This window comes from Apus apus, chromosome 8, assembly GCF_020740795.1.
Source record: "Apus apus isolate bApuApu2 chromosome 8, bApuApu2.pri.cur, whole genome shotgun sequence".
In the NCBI taxonomy this organism is placed as follows: Eukaryota; Metazoa; Chordata; class Aves; order Apodiformes; family Apodidae; genus Apus; species Apus apus.
Window position 1 is genome coordinate 5,578,330 of NC_067289.1, and position 25,957 is coordinate 5,604,286.

The 25,957-nt window shown below is 46.5% G+C and overlaps 1 protein-coding gene across 6 annotated transcripts in view; it reads right to left on the minus strand.

Annotated features, from left to right (window-relative positions):
• Positions 1-483: 483 nt before the first annotated feature.
• The window catches only part of ST6GAL1 (ST6 beta-galactoside alpha-2,6-sialyltransferase 1), a 46,155-nt gene continuing 20,681 nt past the window's right edge, over positions 484-25,957 (minus strand). For 5 of the 6 annotated variants that reach the window (XM_051626497.1, XM_051626499.1, XM_051626496.1 and 2 more), the window contains 6 exons: positions 16,728-16,853; positions 14,963-15,639; positions 10,643-10,740; positions 5,336-5,437; positions 3,933-4,107; positions 484-1,967 (listed from right to left, as the gene is read on the minus strand). In XM_051626497.1, the coding sequence (XP_051482457.1) occupies positions 1,726-1,967; positions 3,933-4,107; positions 5,336-5,437; positions 10,643-10,740; positions 14,963-15,593 (1,248 nt within the window). In that variant the 5' untranslated portion in view covers positions 15,594-15,639; positions 16,728-16,853 and the 3' untranslated portion in view covers positions 484-1,725. The remainder of the gene's footprint in view (positions 1,968-3,932; positions 4,108-5,335; positions 5,438-10,642; positions 10,741-14,962; positions 15,640-16,727; positions 16,854-25,957) is intronic. The other variant, XM_051626501.1, reaches the window with a different exon arrangement.

Here is a 25,957-nt window from a genome sequence, read left to right on the forward strand (position 1 = left end):
TCAAGGACCAGAGGTAGGATTGTTACAAACTAGGAGGGATTATGGAGAGAGGTTTGCTGTGACTCTCCCCAATAACCTCGGCTGGCTTTTCCTCCATAAGCTCTCTCCTTCCCCAACAGTGAAAACGAATACTTAGCAAGGCACAACTGCTCATGAGCTTCATCGCATTCTCGTCCTAGTGCCCCCGAGCAGTAGAGTAAGGACCTGATTTTTAAAAATGTATTTATATATAAACACAAGACAATTTGCAAACACTGACAGACCCAATCCATCCCCATAGATGGGTGTGCAGAAAACCAGCTTCAGAACTAGAAAAGCAGCTCCACAGCAGCCCTCTCAGCAAGATGAGGCAAAAGGCAGCGCTCAGCCAAGCGAGCAGGCAAGCGGCTCCCCTCCCAGCTCCACCTGCAAGGCTTGGACCATGCCCCAGGGCCACAAAGCAGTTACATTTGCACTGGTTTCACCAAGGCAAAAACAGGCCAATGAGTTAATGGAATTTATTTAAAACAGGAGAAGAAAAGGATTTCTTTACAGACATCATGAAACACATCAGTACAGAAGAGTTCAGGGAAGGTGTTCTCGCTGATGTTCTGAGATTGCAGAGCTCTACTTCCACCATCCTGCTCTGGGAGAGTCCCCTTGAGCAGGGCAAAGCTGTTCCCTCCAATTCTGCCTGTGCTTCAGCAGAAGAAGCAGAGCACACCCTCCCCACCACTTGTGAAGCACAGGGACAATCCCCCTGGTCCCTACCTCTTCAGGAAACACACAGCAACTCACCTCAGTTATCTTGTGGAGAACTGAGACTCAGCTGGCCAGCAGCTACATGGCATTTCTGTTACCAGAGACAAGCCAGCAAGTAATTTATCAGTAATTGCAAAGCCAGACCAGCAGAGAGCTGGAAAGAGGTACCAACTTCCACTGAGTTCTCCCATTTCTGCCTTGGAGCATCTTCCCCTAAACATTTTTGAAATAAGGCTGCTTCTGTACCAAGCACAGCACTCTACTGGAGATGTAAATACTCACTAACATTTATTTTAATGGCTTAAAAAAAAGGTAAAAAGATTTAAAAGTCTTGGAAGAATCACTGAATTGGGAATTGCCTTCCTCTTCCTTTGCCAAAAATGCTACCTGAAGATCTCAAAATTCTTACAATTTGAAAGGAAGTTGCCATGTTTACTTTACAAACTGTTTATAAAATCAAGTATTTTGGATTAAGAGTTTAGCTTATCAGTACACAACTTGGACAGTGTTTCCATAAATCAGCCCTACTCCAAAGAGCCCCTAGGACTATGGGAACAAGTTTTAAATTCTCTTTCTTGTTTCTCAGGTTTTTGATTATTATAACCCCTTCAAAGCAAACCGAGCTATATTCAGCATTTGATCCTGTCTTGTGCAATCTCTGCTTAGAAAGCATCCCCTGTGCCTCCCATACACCCTCATCAGTTGAGATGAAGACTGAGATTTCCACCTGCTGCATGAGCCTGGCTCCACTGGGAGAAAATTTATTGCAGTGGCTCATGCAGATGCCACGTGGAGGTACCGCAATGTATCAACACTTCCTTACAGTGGGGAGAAGTTAGGCAACGAAGTCCTAAGAGCAAGTGTTGCAACGTGGAAGAGCTGTCAAAACACACCAGTGCTTAGACCTCACAAATCTGACAACCCTGATTTAAAAAGTGCTTTCACAGTCAAGAAAAATTTCTAAATACACTAAAACCTGCTCTGCTAGCAATGCACGTTCCGGAGGCTGGGCAAGGTAACTTTCCCATGAGTAAAGATGTCCTCATCTGTGCCCTGGTTCATATGCTTCACCAAGTTTTTCTCAAACAGGAGGGGGTGGTAGGCTCCCATGGTACAGGCACGGTCGTGAAACTTCTGGTAATAGTGGCAAATGTCCGTCTGCCGCTTGGAAGGGAGATACTCGTACACGTGCACTTCGTCACAGAGCGTCATCATGATGATGATGCCTGGGGAGGGAGAGAAAGCAGACATGCCCATGTCAAACCAGAGAACCAGCAGAGCATTCCAGCAAGACAGGCAGTCAGCAAGGAGGATCCAGCTTCAAGGGAAAAAGTGTTTCCTTTCCAAAAGTTCAGAGGAGAGGGGGATAAAACAAGTGTGGGCAGATGGGGCTGTTTTCTGAAGCCCTCTTTAGCAAAGCCTCTGATAAGCTTAATTACAGATTGCTCCCAATGGCAGCCAGGCTGAAAGGCCCATTTTGAAGAGCACTACCGTTCTCCATGACCTTTGTGGAAACCTGGGTGTCTGCCAATCGTGCACTGCAACTAGCTGATGCAAACAGCCCACTTCCAACTGCTTGGGTAAGCACAGACGAGACCTTCACCTCCCCCCCACCCCGCTGCCTCGGCGGAATGCAGGGTATGTAAGAACAGTGTCTGGAGCTGACTCAGGGGGCCCGAGCAGGCTCTACCCCTCCAGCTCCCTGCAGCAGAGCATTGCTGCCCTCCTGTGTCCTCTGACAGGCACATGAGCCACTTGAGGACACTCAACGCCAACACTGGGCACAGACCTCTCAGCTTTCTGGCCAGATGAGAAGCCAGCCATAGTTATTGCCTACTTTTCTTCCAAGTGCAAGAAATAGCAAATATTCTTGCTATGACTAGGGAAGAATCATCAATGTATAACATCACAAAGAATTCATGCAGTATCTGAGACATCAAGGCCCATGCGAGGAACACAGTTTACAAGACATCAGAATAACCCACCTGTAAAGCCATTTGTTTAACTAAGGTGCATTTTAAACACATTTCCATCCCCCTTTTCAAATTACAATTTTCATTCATGCTTGGGCCTTCCAAAAAACTCAGACCTGCAAAATGGAACTTGTTTGTGCTCCTGAGTCTGGTGAGGTGACTCATTTTACAAAGCAAGTAACTCAGCCTGAGTTAAAGTTAAGCCACAAAGGAATTTGCTGTGTGACATGGGCTGGTGCCTCCTTCAAGCCCCAAACTCCAATTAACAACAACTTTGCTGCTGAAGTAATTGATTGTGCTGTTACGCAGTTGTTCTGCACATATCCCAGCAATGGTGTACCAGGTGCTTGGTGAAAGCAGGGTTGTGGAAGAAAACTAGACATTTGATTGGCAAAAATCAGAAGTGATTCTGTTTACAGGTGGAAGGGTACCTTGTCCCCCTGCAGAAACGGGAGCAGAGGAGGGGCTGAAGGGCAGCAGTCAGACATCCACATGGCAAACAAAAGCATCCGTATATGCTGCGACTTCAAATACAAGTACGTGAACTTCCTGAGAAGTTCACTCCTTTTTATTCAGCTGATCACGAGATCTGCTCTCTAATAAGAAGGAAAAGCTTTGCAACAGAAGAATGGAAAGTGAGCCCCTTTGCCAGGATGGATTTGGCATGCTGATGAACACGACGTTAGCATGCTTGAATAAGGGAGAACATTACCCAGCTTTTCAGGGCAACTATTCACTGTGACCATCCCCCAGTAAGTCTTAAGCTATATATATTTTTTCACATTTCTTTTTCCATATTTATACATGGAAACTATAAACAGGCAAGCATTTAGATTTCATCTTCAGTAATCAGATTTATTGCCTGACAAGATCTGGGCCCGCAGGAGCCGTATCCTTCCTCTTGCACCTCATGGGAACTGCTCTAGCACTAGAAGCTAGAAATCCTTTAGACCTTCTCAATGTTGCAATCTGCTCTCCTGTTTCCACATGGAATGAGGCCATGTTTGTAACTGCTGTCTCAGAGGGGGGTTGCAAACTTCTTACTTTAACACAACTGAGCTGCTGCTTTAAAGACAGGAAGCTTAAGTTTTGGCATAAGACAAACACTGTAAAAGCAACTCTAATAAGCACCATCAATCTGTAGCTGTCTTTGAAAAAAAAGGCATCCCGTAGAGTTCCTGCAAATGGAATGAGAATTTTAGAGAGCAAGTATCTTACCAAGCATTCCTGATGATGGTGGATTAGGCTGAATATGCTCCAGTGAATTCTCTTGCAGAATGTCCCAGAGTTGCCACTGCATTTTTGGGTTCAGGATATAGAAGGGCTGCTCTGGATGCATATGACGATACGACTTATAGCTTTCAAAAAAGTTGTAGTCTGGTTTTCTGTACCACTGCAAAAAAGAAACAAGACAGACTCTTTATTTCTAGCCCACTCTTTCGCATAAACAATGGAAAATGAGGAGGAGTGAACCTGCTGCTGCTGCTGCCAGGGGGAAAAGGTCCTACTACACACACTCCCCCATGGTCCCCACCACCTTATCTGTCCCTCGAGTCACTGCAGTGACTTGAGTCAGTGAACAGATCAGGGAAAACCCACGTCTCAGTGAAGGACCACTACATGTATCTTGTATATTTTCATTGTGCAACCCCCCAATAGCAGATGCCATTGAGAACTCCGCCTTTACTGTTACAGACCCTGACCCCTCTCTCCACGCTGGAGTACAAAGCATCCTATTCTGCAGGCAAATGTCCCCAGCACAGCCTCCAAAACCAGGCTGAGCTGATTCACATCCTAAAACACTTAGGAAGGGTTTATGCTTTCTTAAAATAATTTTGAGACTTTTTTCCTAGGCTAAAAGTGTCCCATCCTGGTTTTACTGACTTTTAAACACACTGTACATACACCCTCCTGTCTCACGGAGAGGTGGGACTAGGAACAAGAATAAACATCAGTGAGAAAACAAGAAGTACAGTCTAGAGGAAAGACCTGTCAGTTACAGACAGAGCTTAAAACAAAAGAATGGACTATTCATTCCTACCTGCTTTCACCCTGAGCCCCCAAAGCTCGTCCCTTACCAAATAACGCCCTCTTGTACTCAAAATGAAAAGTGAATTCTAGAGGTATGGTAGCAACACCCACCAGTGAAAGTCTAGCTGTCAGAGAGGAGACATTTGCTAAGATCTTCAGAGGGCTTCCTGGCCCATTTGTAATCCATTCGGTATACCTCATGTCTGACTGGGGCTTGACACATCCAAGCATCAACCATCAGCAAGTCTTACAGCAACTGTCAGAAAGAGGAGATCCATCCTCCAATGAGGTGAGGACTGCAGCAGTCAGGAGCTACCTCCCTGTGGCATCAGCCAATGGGAAGGGAAAGTTGGTGACCTGTTAAGCTTGGCTTGAGACCCTTCACAAGGATCAGGAATAGGCAAGTGTTTCTGTGGCAGCATCCATGCATGGGATACTTCCAGAAGTACATAGAGATATAGCCACGATAACAAAGAGGTAAACAAGAATGGCCTTATAATGAGAGACTGCCCACATCAAGAGGAAGTGGGTTAACAAATGCACTTCAAACTATATGAATCTGATTTTATTTATAGAAAACTCTGCCTTACCTCATGAATTTCTGCATGATATGGTGCTGGATCCCAGACAATTAAGATTCCAGTGTTATATAGTGCATCCCTCAGGAACTGCTGCTCCTCAACAGTTACAAGCTTGAATAACAATAACAAACACAATAAAATACAACATGCTGTCAGAATTAGCAGGCAGCCAAGCAGTAAAACATACTTGAACACAGCCACCCCAGTGCCAGTTATTGAGCATGTGCCAGTTATTGAGCATGTCCCACTGCATGCAGGCAAGGACACAACCCCCAGTGATGCCCCCCCAGTGCCCGCTCCAGTCCTATCTAGCAGCTCAGGTTTTTGTGGGGAGCCACAAGAAAAACAACCATTATGCTTTACAAGTTTTTTCTACCCACTTTCAGTAATAAAATAAGGACAGGACCACAGAATGCCCTAGCCTGTGTTATGGATGACATTGCTACAGCTAAGAGAAGCAGATGGGAACATCAGTTGCTGCCACCAGTTGTCAGGACAGGCAAGTAAGAGCCTAATGTGAACACGCTGACAGTGGCAGTTTTATCAAGAACCTTCATTTGAACCAAAAAAGCCTGCAAGTGTGTTGTTTCTCCTAAGCAGCAAAACCTCAGGCAGCCAGTGCTCAGGCCAACTTGCTGTGAGCCCATCAGTGCAGGAGACCAGAGACCATGGCACCCAGCTGGGCCTCAACAAGCCCACCTCACCTCTCCAGAGCAGGGCAGTGCAACTCAGGCAAGAGAGGACTGAATCTCCCAAACGCAGCTCTGAGAAGTAAAGCACCACGACAGCCAAGCACACGGGCTAGCGACATTGTCAGTGGAAAGAGACTGCTCCACCACAGGCTTTCCCAAATGAACAAAAGCAGGTGGTTCAAATGGAGAAGTTGCCCTGGTCTGTGGGAAAACACAAACAGTTGGCATCAAAGGAGACAGGGACACATCTCCTGTCCCTCTCACTGAAAGGCATAACCTGTACAGGCACTGCTTGTAAACATGTGCTGAAGAAAAGCACCACCATAAAAATCAACTCCTATTTGTCCTGATTTGCCCTACAGATCTAATTAAGAGCTAGCCAATTTATTCTTGAGTATCCTGGCTGGCCCAGCAGCAGGCTGCTTTCCTGGCTGTCCTCACAACCACAGCACAAGGACACCCGCTCTGGGCATCCCAAATACAAGTTCTTCCAAAAGTAAAAAGGGTTCCCTCACATCTGCAGGATTAGGTTTTGGCCTTGACCCCATGTACTGCCTGGTTTCATTTCCTTTCAGCAGCTAAAACATGCAGGCCTCTTGTTAGCTGGAGCGTGCAATGCTGCAGGTGTAACCTTCACTTGCTGGAGCACCACAGTAGGACAGGGCTAGGGGAAGGAACATGGGTGCTTTATTTTAATTTCATTTCTTCTGTTTAAAGGCTAGAAATCCTTCAGGAACTTTTCTGATGTGAGGAGGCTTTGAGAGAGATTGGGCATCCAGGAAAGCAGAGGTGAGCCAAGCCCAGCCACGTGAGCAGGCAGAGGCACACAAAGCCCAGAGAGCTGCAACAGGCACAAAAGATGAGGGATAAGAAATGGGGGAAGCACCTCCATAGCTACAAGGGGTTTGATGTTCACTTCCTCAAACCAGACAGCTGCTTCTTGGCACCACTAGTCATTTATTGGTCACTTAACCTGTTTGCTGGAGAAATCTAACTCCCCAGATACTTTTAGTGCCTATTTAATAGTGACTGATTTATTCCAAGTTGTTAAATTCCTTTACACTGCCTGGATGACTCATTAGCCTTGCCCAGCTTTTTGATCCTAATTAGCTAACTGATCTACTAATTTCCTAGTTAGTTTGTTCTTTAGCCAATTCACTGTTTAACAAGTATCTAGTTATAGAGCCCTTGCCCTCCTGGTACATTTATTGACCATATCAAAATTACTTCCTTCTCTCCAGCTTCCGCAGTCAATGCCCTGTAATCTAAACAAGCTCCACTTTCCCATCACGATCTCACTCCACTCCACTGATGTGCTGTCTCCTTTCCCTTCCTCCCTGCAGACTCATTAGTGCCAGTAACAGCAAACACAGCCACAGCAGAGAGTGCTCTCCATGACAGCGGGAAGCCAGCTAAGGAGAACTGTAAACACAGGCTGGGAAGAATGAGGTACTCTGGTCCTCTGTCAGCCCTGCACAAAGGAGTCGTGTCCTATGGAATGACCCTGGCACTGCCCCCACACACACTTCAGCCCTTGTCTTGGCAAGACGTGGCTGCCTTCCCAGGGCACATCCATGCTTCCACTAAAGGAAGCAGCACAGATGAAACAGTGAAGGTCTAAGAAAACAAGCACGGCAATGTTAACAAATTGCTCTAATTAGAACAGCTACCAAGGTTGGGGACCTACAAGCCTACCCCCAAAGCTGAGGATCCCAAATTTCTCCCCTCTCTGCCAGTATCAATCTATTAATCTTTCCTTATGCACACAGATGTACAAGAGACTCCACTCTACTGTTAAAACCATCCACCCCAGGTATGTGCTTGTATCTTCAAATACTTATTAAGTAAGTTAGGGCCACTGGCCACACATGCCAAGGGGACACCACTCCATACAGCCTAGTTCTGAGAGATTAAGTTCAGGAGATCCCATTTCCTTGATTTTGAGAAGAGACTGAGGACTGATCAATAGTAAGAGCCAAAATAAGTGCAGCCAAACCACAATCCCATCCCTGTTACCAGCAACGACTTACAATGTAAGAAAAGCCAAACCCTGAACATGACCAAATTACAGCTCGTTCAGCCAGTATCTGATGTCTGCACACAGCTGAAAAACAAAATGCAACCAGGCAAACATGCTAACAATAAAGTTATACTGAAGATGCTGTGACTAGAACAGCACTGAGTCATTGAAAAGTGCAAATAAAACCAGAAGAAATCCAGACTCCCAGTCCAGCAACCTCTGAAGATACCAGGGACTGCAATTGGAGCTGTTGTCCTTAGAAACTCCACAAGAGACTCTGCACTGCTCACACATAGAGCACCTTTTGCCCTCTTTAGCAGCTAGATCAACACTGAATTTTGAGTTAACATTAGTCTCAAAAACTGCAACAATTTTGCTCTCCCTGTAACTGGAATTTTCTAAGCTTGTGCCTCTGTTCAGATGGGATGGTGCGAGATGAAACCCATCACCCACGGCTGCAGGCTGATCATGGAGAACAGAAGAAGTATAATCAATGTCCAAAATAAGAGCAGCCACAGGAAGAGCTGTTACTGCTCTATTACAGCTGTACAATCCCACGGTCACCCTTCTCCCCGTGCAGATAATCCTGGTATCACAAAGGCCACATACATAGTTTTGCTAGTTAGAGTACTTCATATCACATTAAGTCTGGCAACGAGCACATCCTCCAGAGAAAGTTTTCTTAAGCGATAACACCCATCTGACATCATAAATATACGCACAGAAGGGAAAGATAAGAAAATGGAGAGGTCAAATAGGGCAGAGGGAGGAGGATGTCAGCAGCCAGTTATCCCTGACAAAAGCAGATTGGTTCAGAAGGGACTGACTGTCCCACATCTGACCAATGGTTTAACATGGGCAGTGGAGGGTGGTGTGACACTGGCACAGGTTGCCAAGGGATTTTTTGGATGCCTCATCCCTGGAAGTGTTTAAGGTCAGGTTGGATGGGGATTTGAGCAACCTGGCCTAATGGAAAGTGTCCCTGACCATGCAGGGGGGTGGAATTGGATGATTTTTAGTCCCTTCCAACCCAAACCATTCTGTAATTCTATGGTTCTATATGGAGATGCAGTAGGCAGCAGAACAGGGCACAGTAACAAGGAGATAAGATGAGACCCAAGAGCAGAGGTAGCTACAGCACTTGCACAAGAACCAAGAATGTACTTCAAAGGACACAAACAGTGAACTAGGAAAACTGGTGACAAGATAACTCTTTGCCTTTGAAGAGGATGGCAAAGCTCCTGCTGCTGCTTTGAGAAACTTCAAACCTTGTTACTCCACAGCAACCACGGACTCCTCCAACAGGAGCAGATGAGAGAACTCCAGCCCTATACATCTCAGCTTTGGAGTGAGGAAAGAAAACTGCCTTTTTGGTTCTGGAGTACAAAATCCCCCGTCTCTCCCCATGCAGCCCCTCAGTCTTCAGGTGCCTACAGCCTCTCCCTCCCTGGGTGACAGGGTGCCATGCTCAGCACTGCTATGCCCCAAGAGGGCCCTCATCCCAGCGCTCTCGTCCTCACCTCCCCTCACTCCATTCCCCTCAACAGCACACACACTGTGATTCCCTCTTCTCTCTGCATGTCTATGCTTGGAAGCTTCTCCTCCCAAAATGGGTGGGAGGAACACAAAGGGTAACAGCTCTATGGAAGTGGGGTGCAAACACTCTCTGAGCTGTATCCAGGGCAGTGATGGTCTCTGTCATGGGTCCCTCTCTGCTCCCAAATGCATGGCATACTATGAATGCACTGCTAGACATGGTCCTAACCACTGAGGCTCTGCTTCAAAGCCTACTGAAGCCCAAAGAAAATTAGCAGAGGGACAACCTCATACCTAGACGAGCTCTCAAGAAGCCAGGGGAAATTTAACTCAGCAAGCAACGCTTTGCATTAAAGGTACTTTCTGCCATGCTCTGAAATGAGGCCCTGAACCCTCTGACTCACCCCCTCACGTCCATGCCCTCTCCTGGCTACGTGCAGGTTATGGCTTTAAAGGCCTTTTCCAATTGTCTTCAGGCATTTAACAGCCCTGGCTAATGTGTTATCTACAGAGTCTACAGAGGCAGAAAAGAAGTATTGTTCTCTCATTAAAAGCTAAATAAACTTCCTTCATTCTTCATACCCATCTCTGGGGCAGGCACAGCTTGTCTCTGGTGCACTGGAGTTTGCTGAGCAGTATATTAGCTGAGGTGTGGTGCTGTTCCTGCTTCTCAAAGCACAGCAGCAAGCAGGCAGGTGGCCTTCCCATACTAACAGAGAAGCTTCCAGCCATGCCAAAATCAAGTTACTTTGTGTCTGCTGTAACTCACAAGTAGGCTACTGCAGGTTCACTAGCACATGCTAGTTTAACTGCAGCAACCTCAGATCTACCAAGTGTCCCTCATTACAAAGAAGGATGTTCCCATCCTGTGGCTATCTGCTAGGGACAGGAGAAATCGGATGGAAAGCCCTGTTCTCCCCAACACCATTTTAAAGACCTCCCAGGAGCAGATGAAGCCAGGGGGCCTGTAGATGGTATTTCAGGCTGCCACTCAGCTCATAGGCAGCACAGGGCAGGCACACAGCTCTGCCATGCTTGGCCTGGTTGGCACACATTTATCAGACCTACCTGGGAGTTCACAAGGCGAATTGTTGTCTTTTGCCCCACGTCCTCCTCGAACCCCTTGACAGGAGCCCCATTGAATCGCAAGACGGCATCGTGGCTGTCTGAAAGCAAAACAGCAGGAACAGCCATGAGCCAACAGCTCGTTTTTGAGTGACAGAAGAGAGGTGTAATACATTATTCACCTACATTTCTAATATAATCTGGCCAGTCCCTGGCTTTCCACCCTGACTTTACCAAGCCAGATTCAATGAAATCACAGAATGGTTTGGGTTGGCAGAGACCTTAAAGATCATATAGTTCCAATCTCCCTGCATGGGCAGGGACATCTCCCACGAGATCAGGTTGCTCAAAGCCCCATCCAACCTTGCCTTGAACACTTCCACGGATGTGGCTTCCACAGCTTCCCTGGGTAACCTGTGCCAGTGTCTCACCACCCTCACACTGAAGAATTTCCTCCTGTCTAACCTAATTCTCCCCTTTTCTAGTTTTGATCTGTTACTTCTTGTTCTCTCACTACAAGCCCTTGTCAAAAGTCCCTTCCCAGCTTTCCTGTAGCCCCTTCAGGTACTGGAAGGCCCTGTGAGTTCTTCTAGAGCTTTCTCTTCTCCAGACTGAAGAACCCAAATTCTCCCAGCCTGTCTCCACAGCAGAGGTGCTCCAGCCCTCTGATCATCTCCATGGATTCCTCTGGACTTGCTCAAACAGCTCCATGTCCTTCTCGTGCTGGGGACTCCAGAACTAGACACAGTACTGCAGGTGGGGTCTCATGAGAGTGGCACATGAGAGTAGACAGGGAAGAAGTTGTTAGTCTAATTTCATTATCAATACACTTTTAAAAATCCACTTTCTGAGCTACAGTCCCCTGTCAGGCTGAGAGTGATGCCCTAGCCTTGGTTTTGCATGGAAAAGCGCAGCACCTCTCTCCCTCCCCCTCTTCTTCCTTCCAAACACTTTACCAGGAGATAGACCAGTATACAATTACTTTACTATGTGACTGGCTGCAGACTGAGGAATTAGGAAATAATGGCAAGCCAGCATCCTCTCTTGCAGCTTGGAGGTTGACCAGTCTGAGAAATGAAGCTGGCTTCAGCCCACCAGCATACCTCCCACATCACTGAAATAAAACCACCGCTGTGCATTTAACAAGCACAGCCTGTTCCATGCCTCAGGATTCACTGCATTTTCCTCTGCTGGCATCATCTCTTAAGATAGCACAGCATTCCTCCAGCACCCTCCTCTGCCTCAGCACTGCTGGCCAGGCTGCCATAATGCCAGGGAGGCCAGCTGCTGCTGCAGCACAGAGGGCATTTGTGCCCATCACCCTGGCAGCCTGGCTTCTCCACACCAACTGGCTAGATGGGGATAGGAAACCCTCAATGTGATCAGGGGTGTTCAGCTGCAGGAGCTGAACCAGCTTCCCTGGCGTTGTGCTGAGGCCACACAACCACAACTCACCCCAGCTACAGTTGGGGCTGTGGGGAATGGAGAATTCCCCAGCCAGGGCAGATGGGCTCACCTGGTCCAGAACTGGGTCTTTTTCAAATAATTTTCTTGAAAACAGGGGTGTTCTCACATGCAGTGCTGGAGGATCAGTAATCACTGGCAGCAAAGATTAGTTTCTCAGTTATTTTATTCTCCTAGTCAAGTGGCTCTTGTTTAGAGCCCTTCCAAAGCACCACACTAACCCCAAAAGGTGGTATTTCCCAAAAAACGCTTGTCCAGGCTCAGCAGCAGCTCTGTAGTTAGCACTGCAGACCCTTAGCTCAACGTCCTACCTTGCATCACTGACATACAGGGTTACAGCTTTCCCACATAACTTCAGCCTGACACCTAGCATTATTACACCCTAAGTTTGCATTGTAAAAGGGTGTTCAGTGACTGTGCAGGCACAGCAGCTGGCTCTCTAACGCACTGTCTCCAGGTGGCTGGGCTGCAGTTGGTATTTCCCATATCAGATTTTTCACTAGCATTTCATAACCTCCAATAATGCCAGGAGCCCAGTAAGAGAAGAGCTGCTTATGTACAAGCTTCTCCCCTCATTCGGCTCTACCAGCCTCCCTCATATTGACTAATTGCACATTTGATATTTTCACATGATTACCCAGAACAAGTATTTCCTGACCATTTAAGGAATAATAATTCAGCAATCCATTGTGCTCATTTACGCAAATGCTTCATTTTAAGCCTGTCAGATGTACCTTTTTGGCACCTTCCTCCAACAAAACCACAGCTTTTCCTACATGGAAATGCATCAGGCAAAACTGGAGAAAAAAACATACATAAATTCACTGAACACTCCTGAATCCTTGGATGTTCACCATGCCCAGCTCAAGGCTGCAAGTGCCCGTAACTCTGCAGAATCCCTAGCAGAGATGATTGTTTGAGCAGAAAGGTTAAAGTCTGTGACTCAAGTGTGAGGAACGCAAGCCAGGCAGACCCACCGGGGTTAACGGCATTTGCCTCAGGCACATTACGCTATGACCTTTCCAGCATCCATCCCTTGTAATCTGGAACAAACTGGTGCTCCAGTTTTGGGATAGGCTCAGAGACTGGCTGTAGGACAAATGAAATGGCTTTTCATGTCTGAGACATCCTCTCCACTGGGCTGTGGCTCCTGGCTGCTCCAATCCCAAATCCAGTGCTTGCGTGGATGGCATCACAACATGCCATAAACACCATCCTCAGCTCTTGAGAGGGTCTCCTTACAGAGCAGCAGCAGTTTCATCAGTATGCTGGAGTCTAACAGAGATGCCCTGGGACACAAGCCAGTTGTGTCAGAAGACAGTGTTCAACAGAAGGTCACTTCTGTGAAAATCTTTAGCTACTGAACTTCAAGAGAGCTAGATAAGCCAGAACAGATACTCAAAGAAAAACTCAGAACTGGCTTCCCAAGTCTTGACCTACCTGGCTTCTAACACTTGCAAGAGGCAGAAACAATTACACCAACTCCTTCCTGTAATTTTACCAGAAGGCAATGCTGTCCTGTCTAATACCACTACTACCTTTTGCATCACATTTTAACAGACTTCAGACTATTCAACTTCATTCTAGTGCCTGCCCAGCTGCCCTGTGGAGCACACATGAGTTTGAGGGCAAAGTTGTGAGAACTACCAGAAGAAAATCCTGACCTTCCCATGAACATCTCAGGAATACAATTCTAAAGGCTTTGCCCAGGTTGTTAAAAAATTAAGTACTAAAGGGCTATCGATCTACTTGTTTCAGAGGATGAAGGCTACCTTCAGCTTAGTGCAGGCTGAAGGGATCTGATCCAGCAGTCAACTTACAACTACATGGAAGTCTGCAAACAACTTCCACCACAGATAATACACATAAGCTTTAAAACTTCTCCCACAGTGAAACTGCAGTTCAGCGAAGTGTGAATCTTAACTGAGACTCAAAAAACAACTAATGAAGAAAGCTGAGGGAACTGCAGGCACAAAAGGATTTCATCCTGAATTGACAGCTGGAGAGCTGCTTTCCCCTGCATGCTGCTTTCTTCCAAGACACAAAACACTTCAGGATCAAAACATGCTTCTTTGTAATCCACTGTACAAGACCAATGCTTCAGCATTTATTAATACATTCACCTCAGATAAATATGGTCAGTAAGACCAAGCTGGAACAGACCTCTGAAGATGGTCAGTGCCCAGCCTCTCTGCTCAATGCTGGGTCAACTACAGCAGATTGCTCAGGGCTCTGTCCAGTGTTGTTTTTTTTCCTCTGGCGTTAAACACACTTCAGTGTTTTCTTTTACTTCTTCTCTGATTAAGCCTTTCTGAATGAAAAAAATTGTCCTTTGACTGTGCAGTGAGCAGATTAGCATTACTCAGCCCAACCCAAAACCCTCTCAAGGAACAAGCACTTGGTATCCAGTATTAATCCTGCCCTCTGGTGATGCCAACGTGATCATGAAAATTGAAAGGACTAGCTGGAATAGAACGACCTGCACATACATCATGTCCTCTCAGCTCAACACAACTGTTTCACTCCCTTGGGGCTTGCCTGTTTTGGTCTGCCCAAAGTTTAAAGCTCACAGGCACTGACCTGGGGCATCAGAATGCAGCCTACACCGTGCAGTGTGTACACTAAGAGGGAATATCTGACCATTACTCCCATTTCTCCTCCTTGGCTGTAACATTCACTAACCTTAGAAGAAGTTTACGGATAATAATTGAACTTATTTAAAACACCTTTGTGACTACACCAGAGACTTATTGGCAAGAGCATGATGACAGTAGGTTACTTCTATTCAGTGTAAATTATAAAACAAAGTTACTTGATTGTAATGAAATTTATGAATGAAGCTAATTAAAAGATACCAACCTATCTCTTGTCCCAAATGAGATGATTTCAGAGACCCTGCTGAGGACACAACAGCACAGGAACCAAGGTGGCCTATGGTTTCACTCAGGCTTTTCCCTGGTAGGTATTGCTGCCATTCAGAGGTATCAAAAGGATTATCTGATGCCTGTATCATGGTCACATTCACTCTGTCCCGTAGCTGGCAGAGCAACTTCTCTGGGCTGAGTTTAGCAGCGTTCCTCTTCCCATTGTAAGTCACATTGTACTTGTTCATGGACAGGTAGTTTTTTCTGACCTTCTGCAGCCTGGGTATGAGATTTCTGGATGAACTGTCCTTATCCCATACTTTCAGAGAGTCTGCTGCCTTCTTGAACTTTTCAGCCGTTCCAGAAGTGCTGCCTCTTACTTTGTTATGGTCACCGAACCACCTTTTGGATATCTGGCCCAGTTCACTCGTGGCTTCATGGAAAAGGCCCTGTGACATAACTGGGTTCCATTTTTCCAAAGTCCTGTGAACCTCCAAGTCATTGCTCTCGGTTTTGAAGGGAACATAGTAGCTTCGTCTCGTCTCTCTCCACAGGCAAACTGTCAGTGCTACCAGTATCACCACAAGAACACACATTAATTTTTTCAACACATTGATGCGAACCATAGTGTACGGTGCATCCAGACACTGAGCTCAGGGTGGGAAGCTGGTCCTGGGAGAGAGGAACACACCTTGGTCAGGGCTGCATGCACAGGCATGCGTATATATGAAGTTATAAACATCAGAATATGGGTAATGGGAGGGGAGAGGGAAAACATGGGAGTTGTTTCAACATTTCAGGTTGTTTAAAGATCTCATTTCAAAGTCCACCACCTCAAACATCAAACAGAAAGACTTGAGCTGGCTCTTAGCCATCCCATGCTATGCAGCAGTGATCTGAGGTCACTGTCACTCAAACCTTTTTTTATTCCCTCTGCAAGAAACAGTTCAGAACACAGCCACGATCGTGCCAGCCACAGGGTAAGTCTCCACTTCACTTCCTTCATCTCCAATCCCAGCCAATCACTATCCAATTCTCACCACTGGCATTTCCAAACTCAGCTTCTACTTGACCATAGGCATGAACACTAATGAAGCATATAACCAGACATTTAACTGTTGAAATAAAACGTGTGAGTTTGTGAACAGCAGGAGCTTCACCAGCCTGGAACTGACATGCTTGTTGACTTCACAGGGAACTCCTGCAAGGCTGCAGCGGGCTGAGCACCCAGCGTGAAACCTCACTAAACAGCTGTTGGGAGTCAATCCACTCACAGCAGGGTCCGACATATGTTTGGGTTTATAAATGAACTTGATAAAGACTACTCTAGGGATGTTACTCCTGGAGAAAGCCAAGCCAGATCCTTTGGTACAGCACTGCCTGTCCTTTTTGTGTTACCTCATATCAGCAGATACCTCTAGCTCCCACCATGTTATAAAAGAGGGCGGTTCAATAGGAGTGCCAAAATAGCAGCTCAACCTAGGCAGCACAAGGGCATAAAAGCCCTTGTGAGCAGCACATGGGACCACAGAAGACAGGAGGGCAGCTGCTTATTTCCTACGTGGCAGCTCCAGGATGCCCCAAGAACATGGAAGAAGTGTAGAGAGAACAAGTGCCCCAGTGCTGTTCAGAAGACAGACATGCAGATCACTGCACACCACAGAGAGGCAGTAGTGACAACCCCCTTCTTGAGCAACTTCCTGAAAGCAATCTGTGCTAAGCATGGAATTTGAGAGTCCACTGAGCCACCAATGCACTACCTGGGGGTGAGGCAGCAGCTCTCCACCTCAAGTCATTTTTTGCTGTTTGCAGATTTTTCTTCTGAGAATTTAAGCAGGATATCCCAAAACACAGCTCTGTGATGCACTGAAGAGTTCAAGAAACACCTGCAAATAAAAAAAAGAAGAAAAAGAAATTGTTACAGAAGAATCTTGTACTTTCAGGCACGAGCAGATGTTTCCTGAAATAAGCCATACAAGTCTGCAAAAGCTGCTACCCATGCATGGAATGGCCAGCAGCAAACACATTAACACCACATAAGCCTTTCAAATCCTTAAATGCCCACTCAAAATACACATCTTCCTCCTGAGTCTGAATTCTGCTCCCAGCTAAAGCAGGAGCTGATTCGAAGGGTGACTGCTCGTGCTTCCTACACACCAACAGCCTTCTCCTCAGAGAAGGAGCATTGGATACACCAGCAATACAGCCAAGGAGAAATCCCAATGCTGGATGCTTAACACAAGGAACAGAAGAAAGGAAAAGCTAACTTTTCCAAGGGAAATAACTTAGTGTCTATTCTTGGGTGATTCTCCCACTCTTTTTCAAATGCAACAGCAGAGAAAGCTCCCTGCCTTTTTGGAGTGAGTCATATGAAAAGTCACATTTTCACACATCTTAAACCACAGGTCTTCGCAAAATAGACAAATGTCTTTTAGACTTTAGAGCCTCACTCTATGAAGGAAATACAGCAGGAGAAATGGAGATTTCACAGTGTTATACAATTCAAGAAGTATCTTGCTTTTGTAGGAACTCGGAGTCAGTACAATGCCACATAAACTAAATGACAAATGCTACCGTTCACAGGATTAAATACCAGATTATTAAAGCAACCTAATGCTGACTACTTTTTTCTTTTAACTATACTAAGCAACTCATCCTGACTTCTCACACATTAGCCCCCTCAAAAAGCACACATTCTTCTACCCCCACTTCATAAAGGAAAAAAATAATAAATTAAAAAAAAATTCAAGCAGCACAAGCAATTCTAGCTTTTATGGAAATAACTTCCCCTGCTCTGACAGACCACCTCTCTTTTCATTTCCTTGAGCAGCAATCACCAGAAAGGCAGGCTGGGGTCTCTGGTGGCATGGTTTCAGAAGCCAGGTACAGTAGCCTCAGGCAGGAGGTATTGGGGGGATGTGGGACATTGCTGTGCTCTCTTCTGCCAGTAGTTTTCACAAAGCTCCTCACATTGCTTACAGTTCCTCTTCTGCTGTGGTCTCTGCTAAACACTTCCCATGCCTCTCCACTGTCCTCTCCAGGGCTGGAGATCCTGGTGGGAAATCCCTGCTGCCCTCAGGACCAGGAAGAGCCATGTGAAGGCAGAAGACTGCAAGAGCCACGTTGCAAAGGTGAAGTGCTGCTGCCTTAGCCTCTGCCCTGGCTGTGGGCAAACCAGCCACAGTTTCTAAATCCAGAGGGAAATGCTGCAGTAGCATTGTCCAGTGTCAGCTTAGTACAAAACTCTGAGACACCTCTCTTCCCCCATGCTTTGTGCAACCCCCTCAAGACTCTTTTCACATCATACTTCTTCACACAAGAAGAGGATCTGGCTTCCAGGAAACCCAACCAAGATTTCCCGTGCAGGCAGGACAGAGCCCCCGCTGCCCTGGCTTCCCCACTGCCTGCAGAGGTACCTGCTCTTCACTCTGGGCTCTGGAGGGCCCTACCATGCTTTTGACTTCCAAAGCCTCACCTGAGGGCTTTCCAGGTGAAGGTGACTGCAGGCATGTTGCAGTGCCATCAGCTTTTGTCCCCCACAGCCAGGATAATCTAGAGGAGTGGCAGGTTCATTGTGGTGGAACAACCTTACAGCAAATAACAACAACCACTGCCAAGTTCCTGGTGGGACGCTCCTCCCAGTGCCACAGTGCAGAGGATGCCCAACAAGTCACACCACCTCCTCTCCCCCCAGGGCACATAAAGAAACCTGGAACTTACCTTAAGCACCTGGCACAATGTCATCCCTGTCTTCAATGACTGCATACTGCTGCAATGTGAAGAGCTATCTTCCTCTGATTTATAAGCTGGCAAAGTAGGTTCTGCCAGCAAGTACATTTGAACAGAACCACAGCATATCAAGGTACCTTTGTTCATCATAGGCTCAATGAAGTTCAGTTTAACTTTTACTGCTGCCTCAAGTTATGATTTATTTTATTTGTCCAAGGAGCATCCTAATGTGAGGTCCCACTCAAGGATTCTGCAACAGAGCCTTTCCCACTGAGTGGGAAGGCAGCTGCTTGCCCAGGCCAGGCTGGATAGCCACAAGTGGGGCTCTCTTCCAAACCTTTAGATTGAAAGCCACTTGTGTGCACTCCTGTATCACAGCAGGTACACACAGGTGCTCTTCTGGAAGTGACTGAAATTTATCAACTAGACAAAGCACACAGGGTGTGAGCTATGAGTACTAAATAAGAAAGGACAAAAGCCTATAAAAATACTTAAACAAACAGCTGTGGCCTTCCTGAAATGAGCCTGAGGCGGCTGTGGGCCGCAGTGCTGGCAGGCAGGCAAAGCTCCCACAGCAAGTCCTCTGGGGGTGAATTAATTCTGTGCAGAGAATAAAAGAGTGATGCTGTACCTTCAAGGCAGTCAGGGAGTTACATCCTGTCCACACGCTCTTCTGTGTAACTCTTATTGTTCACGTATCTCGCTGCACTCAGGTTTCAACCACCCAAGAACCAAGGAGCGAGGAAGTCCTGCCGCCTCTCGCGTCCAGGTGCTGCTGCCTCCTGGGAAACTGCAGCTGGCCACACCATGCCAGGGAAGAGCAGGGAATGCCCACTGCCACGAACCTCAGCAGATTTACACTACAGCTGCTAACAACAGTGTCTCCACCTCGTCAAACAGTCTGTCAAGTCCTTACCTGTTTGCTACAGTGACCAACCGCAGATACGAGAAACCACTTCAGTGGACAAACACACAAATTTATTTCTCTTCCAGTAAATGCACACAGCTTCCAAAAAGCTGTGTCATCAGCTGTACTAGTGCCCATCCTCTGCACATTTGTTTAATTGCTCTTGAAACCACTCACATTTCCCAAACTGCCTGAGGGGATAACTTCTGCATTTGTGCACCCAGCAAACGACTCCTCTCTGCATTTGGCACCAACAGACCCCAGTGCCCCAGCAGTCTCCCTCCTACCCTCATCTCTTGCATGTCATTTATGTCTCCTAACCACCACCTTTTCCCACTCATAGAATCATAGAATCATAGAATCATAGAATCCTAGGGGTTGGAAGGGACCTCGAAAGATCATCTAGTCCAACCCCCCTGCCAGAGCAGGGTCACCTAGAGTACATCACACAGGAAGGCATCCAGGCGGGTTTTGAATGTCTCCAGCGAAGGAGACTCCACAACCTCTCTGGGCAGCCTGTTCCAGTGCTCTGTCACTCTTACAGTAAAAAAATTTTTCCTGATATTCATCTTAAACCTCCTATGCTCCAACTTGTATCCATTACCCCTTGTCCTATCACTGGTCTTCACTGAAAAAAGCTTAACTCCATCGTCTTGACACTCACCCTTTACATATTTGTAAACATTGATGAGGTCCCCCCTCAGTCTCCTTTTCTCCAAACTAAAGAGACCCAGCTCCCTCAGCCTTTCCTCATAAGGGAGATGTTCCACTCCCTTAATCATCCTTGTGGCTCTGCGCTGGACTCTTTCAAGCACTTCCCTGTCCTTCTTGAACTGAGGGGCCCAGAACTGGACACAATATTCCAGATGTGGCCTCACCAATGCAGAATAGAGGGGGAGGAGAACCTCTCTTGACCTACTAACCACACCCTTTCTAATACACCCCAGGATGCCATTGGCCTTCTTAGCCACAAGGGCACACTGCTGACTCATGGTCATCCTCCTGTCTACCATGACCCCCAGGTCCCTTTCACCTACACTGCTCTCCAGCAGGTCAGCCCCCAACCTGTACTGGTGCATGGCGTTTTTCTTCCCCAAATGCAAAACTCTACACTTGCTCTTGTTAAACTTCATCAGGTTTTTCCCCGCCCAAGTCTCCAGCCTGTCTAAGTCTCTCTGAATGGCAGCACAGCCTTCTGGTGTGTCAGCCACTCCTCCCAGCTTGGTGTCATCAGCAAACTTGCTGAGGGTACATTCTGTGCCCTCATCCAGGTCGTTGATGAAGATATTGAACAACACCGGTCCCAGTACTCGCTGCTTTCCCAACCGGAATCCCACTTCTTCCAACCTCTACTTGGCCAGCAGCTTTTCCATCCACCCAAGCAATGGCAGCAGGGTGGGAGCATCCCTCAAGGCCAGCCCCCGGGACACTCCAGCTGTGCACACTGGGGACACGTGGGCCAGCAGCAACACCACAACGGGGCTGCTTCATTCTCCTTCCAAAACTTCATCCACTTCTGTTTCCCTTCCCAGCTATTTTCTAAGCCCTGAGCTCTAGGCTACTGGTGATGACTTCAGAATATTTTGCAAGCAGCACTGACTCACTGATAGTTGTCCCCAGCACAGGGCAAAGGGCAAGAAGAAAATACAAATGAAGAGCATTATCTTACCCTGCTAGCACACATTCCTTTGCAGCAGCACTGCCAGATCCCTCTGCAGCTGCTGGGTGTTTTGTCTGGTCCTGGCAGCCCTCTGAAGACAAAGCCAGCCAAGCCCAAAACTGAGCCCTTTCTCCTCGCCTTCACAGATCCGTTATTGCTGCGCAAAGGCAAAGATCTTGGAGCTAATCCCTGTGGGACTTCTGTGATATTGTGAAAACTGACTGCTTGGTTTCCTACCCAATAGGCAGTCGCTAATCCAGGCCAGGAACCTTCTCATTCCACAACAGCATAAGGTTGTTTTTTTCCTGAGGCTCTTGGTGAGCAATATCACCAAACCCTTGAAAATGCAAGCATGCCATTCCCCTCTCTCCAGGTTCACTAACTTCTGAAAATGAGAAGAGGAAACAGGCAGACAGCTTTGCAATGTCACTGTTCTGCAAACAGGCAATAAGACTTCTCCATTAATTCTTCCATATTCTGCATGTGTTTGTTATTTTTGATTAAGCTTACTGATCTGAAGTAATGGATCCCACCGGAGTCCCTCTGAAATGCAATCACATCAACTAACACCTTTAATTTAACTTAACTTAAATGATGTTTTGAGAGACGCAGACCCTTGGGATGGGCCCATCCAGGGTTCACAACACCTGCTCTACTGTGCCTCTCCTTGCTCCCTCCATTCACACATCAGCATCATTCACCTGCAGTCTTCTTGCCTCTGACATATGCATGAAAGCTTTTTACTTTGGCAAGTTGCTCCTCAGTCCTTTTTTGGGGTAATGTGATAGCAATTTCATATGCAAACTTAGAGCATTTACATTTCTTTCCAAGGTTTCCTTCATTTACACATTTTCATCTGCACCCAAAACTGTGCCGTGCCTAAATACAAAGCAGTGAAGTTTTCCCCAGCTTTTGCTGATGTATTTTTTAACGGTTTTATGCTCCTCCACATGAACATTTTATGCTTCAACTACACCTTTTTATCCTTTTTTGGTCATTCATGGTCCGAGACCTTTTCTCCACCCAGCACTATCTATAAAGTGCCTGTGAGGAGAGCAGTGGCTGGCAGCAGAGGCAGATGAGTTCACATGAAAGTGTGTAAAAAAGAGGATATCCGAAGAGGAAAGACATGGAGGTGCAGGCAGGAATCCCTCCATTCAAAATAAAATAACATATCCCAGGAAACTGAAGAGGAGATAAAAACTGGGATACGAGAAGTAACCTTGAACCCCCGTCTGCACTTAAAATTCCCTATTCCTATAATGGGAAAAAGAATAAATTATCAAGAGGCTTTATAACCAAATTACAATCATTTTGAAAATGAATAAACTATTTTTCATATACTCGATTCATTAGATGAAAGTTGATAATACATTTTTTCAAGCTAAAGATCTCTCCCTCTGCAGCTGATTTTCAGTAGATCTCTCTGACACTTCATTTAGTCTGGCCTGTTAATTCAACTGAATCTATTTCAGTTTTGTAAATATATAAACAGGGAACACTTGCTTCTAGCAATTATTGGGTTTTTTCCCCAAAATATCACTGTGCTGTGAAAAGAAAACATCTGTTGAGCCATGCATTTAAGCAAGTGCTTCCAATGCCACCAAACAGAAGCAAAGGAGTGGAGAATGAGGAATTTTTACAACAAGAATGAGGAAAAAAGCGTTTGAAGTGAGAAACATGCTTAAATTTCAGATTATGTGTTGAGGAGCTATACAAGTCACTTGATAATTAAATAAATCATTCCACTAGTCCTGCTTGCATTAAAAAACTCTGCATGTGCCAGAAAAAATATGCTGCTGTCACATCTGACAAAAATCCTCCAGAAGAGAAGAGGCAGAGTTTAGGTGCAGGAGGCACAGGGGAAAGTTTAAGCACGTGTTTAATTTTGGTTTTACGTGTCAACAAACATTGGGATTTAATAAAGGCAGACGTCCTCATTTCTGGCTGTGTCAGCCTTTTGTTCCCTCTGTGCCAAGGTCCCGTGTTGCCGGTGCAGGCTGGCCCTGCAGAGCAGTACACTGCTTCCCCTTCCACTCTCAGTCAGAGGCAGCAGTTTTGCTTCCACTCCCCACACGTGCTCCACCAGGCATCTGCAGACTTGCAGTCACCACCGGCCCCCAGCACCCAAGGCAAGAGGTGACCTATGTCATGGTGGCTTCCCACCTCCAGCTCCGCACAGCTGTGGCCCAGGACCAGTCCATGCCAGGGCACCATCTTCAACAACGTGCTCATTTGCAGCTGTTGAAGCTCAGCTCAAGTAAGCCACTTTACATTGGCAAGTATGACATAACACAATCATGAACCCGCTCCAGGGCACCCAAACGAGGTAAGCCATGCGGTGAAGGACACGCCAGCAGTTACAGCTGCAGCAAGAAACAGGTATGCCCAGCTGCACCCCCAGGGCTGAGAAGCAGCGTACCCAAGAAATGAGCCTCTGTTTGCCGTGATGCTCCTGTCCAGGTCAGGAGTGGACACAGTCACACATGTGTAGGGACCATCTTCAATACCAATGCACTAAGAGAGGAAGAGGGGGACTGAACAAAGAGGGTTACAGCACAGCCATGCTGCTCTGAGAGCTGGGGACTGCAAACAGGCAGTCCTCCTGTCCCTCTGCCTACTTGTTCAGAGACTGGCATCCACTGAGGGGCAACCTTCAGCTCCAACAAGTGTATCACATTATCACCCTTCACTCCAACATTGTCAGGAAAGTGGTTAATGCCTAAAAGTGTATCTTCTCCTTCTGCAAAACCACAAGCTTTAACCATCACCCTGGACCTGCTGGCTAAGGGAGAAATGGGCTACTGCAGGGGCCTTTACAGGTGCATGAAGATGGAAGGAAAATTTAACTCTTAGGACAGGAAAAAATAATTATCAAGACATGCCAGGGTGGAGAACATCATATACATGTGTCTTGCTTGTGGGTTACTCACCCAGAGGGACCACTAGTCTTACAAGCTCCAGAACAGGACAAAGCTTTTGGTTGGAGGGATCAGCACCTCTCCACTACAAAACCCTGCTTTCTACCCCACATTACTTGTTAAATGTAATGGACAGGACAGAGACCCCCACCTGTGTGGGGTGCCAGCGTGTCCCAGGCAAGCCCAGGGCTCCAGCAGTGCACTCCTGCTTGGCTGCAGTCAGATGATGACCACCACAGGAGCTACCAGAGTGAAGTTCAACACAGAAGTCATTTCATGATGGGTATATGCCCATGGGAGCCTTGCTCAGTAAGGTATTTGGAGACCACTGCTGGCAACAAACGTTCTCAATTTTTAAAATTGCCAGTTTTGTGTTCATACTGAAGGAAGAGAAAGAAAGTGTGCAGCACACCCTGCCTGAACAGTGTCAATTCCCAAAAGCACTGCCCCTCCTCCCATACCTGACCCCTCAGCATCAGGACTTCACAAGTGAAGTTTTCATTATCAGTCAGCTCTACCTCAACCTTGCCCACACTGAAGCCAACAGGAAAAATTCCATGCCCTCCAGCTTTAAAGACCACATTGCAATCACTCATGTAGGACTATTGACTTTACACGGAACATGACACCTTCCGATCAAACAAATCACTTCTTTGTTCCCTCCCAGTCTTGTGTTTCTCTGTGACATTTATATTTCCAAATGAGAGAGGATTTTAAATTTGCAGCATGTTTACAGGTCAGCCCTTAATGCCTCTCCAAGCAACACTGCACGCCAAGACATGCAATTGGTATTCCACAGTCCCAGGAGAATGAATACACCTTGTGCCAGCTGCAGCTACACCACCCCTCAGGATAATATTACCCTGACACCAGCCTTTTGCAGGAGATTTGTTTAATCAGGTGAAATGGGAATTCTGGTCATTGACTTCAGAAAGCGCTATTCAAACCCCTCTATGTTAAGCAAAACACTTCCTGAATTACAGTTAAAATAAATTGGTTTTCATTAAGAAATCCATGCTTTATAGTATCAGAGAGACACACAGATGTCAAGAGTGTTCATTAAAAAAGGATCAGATACTGAGAACAGAGCAACGTCTCGATGGCAATAAAGAGAATATTATAAGGGACACCCATTAGAGCCCATCTAAGCAAGTAACTTTCATAGAATATTAAGAAAAAATATTTAATGAGTGCTTCAATTACTTACCTGGCAAAAATCTAAACAGTGCCCTTCTATGCAAGGAACTTGAGGCATGGAAGAGAAACCAAAACATCAAAATTGCACTTAGCTATTTTGTCTCTGACCAAAAAGGAGGTGAAAAAAAAATGATGCTACAATAATCAGATGTTTTTCCACAGCCCAAAACCACTTGCTTTTGCTCTCCCTAGCCACGGTGTCAGGTAAGCTAAATTGGTACCACTTCTACCACGCATCAGCGGTCACACTGGTTAAGCCAAGATTCAAATGAGCAGAGGAGAGCCAGGGACAACTCACCACAGCTGTCCAGGAAGCCCTGGTCCTCTGCCACAGAGCAGGCTGCAGCAGAGCAGCCGAACCAGCAGATACAGGGGAATCCATACACCTCCCCAAGTCCTGGATATCTCTCATTGCTGAAGCAGCAGCCAGCTTCTCAGAAGTCAAAATATTTGCAGTGGCAGATGTCAAACATGGGTTTGCCAAGGCACAGGAGCAAGTCACATCCTTGCACAGGGAGATCACAGCATGGCTGGACTTCAGACATTAATAACAGCCACTGCTGCTCTGTTTTTTAA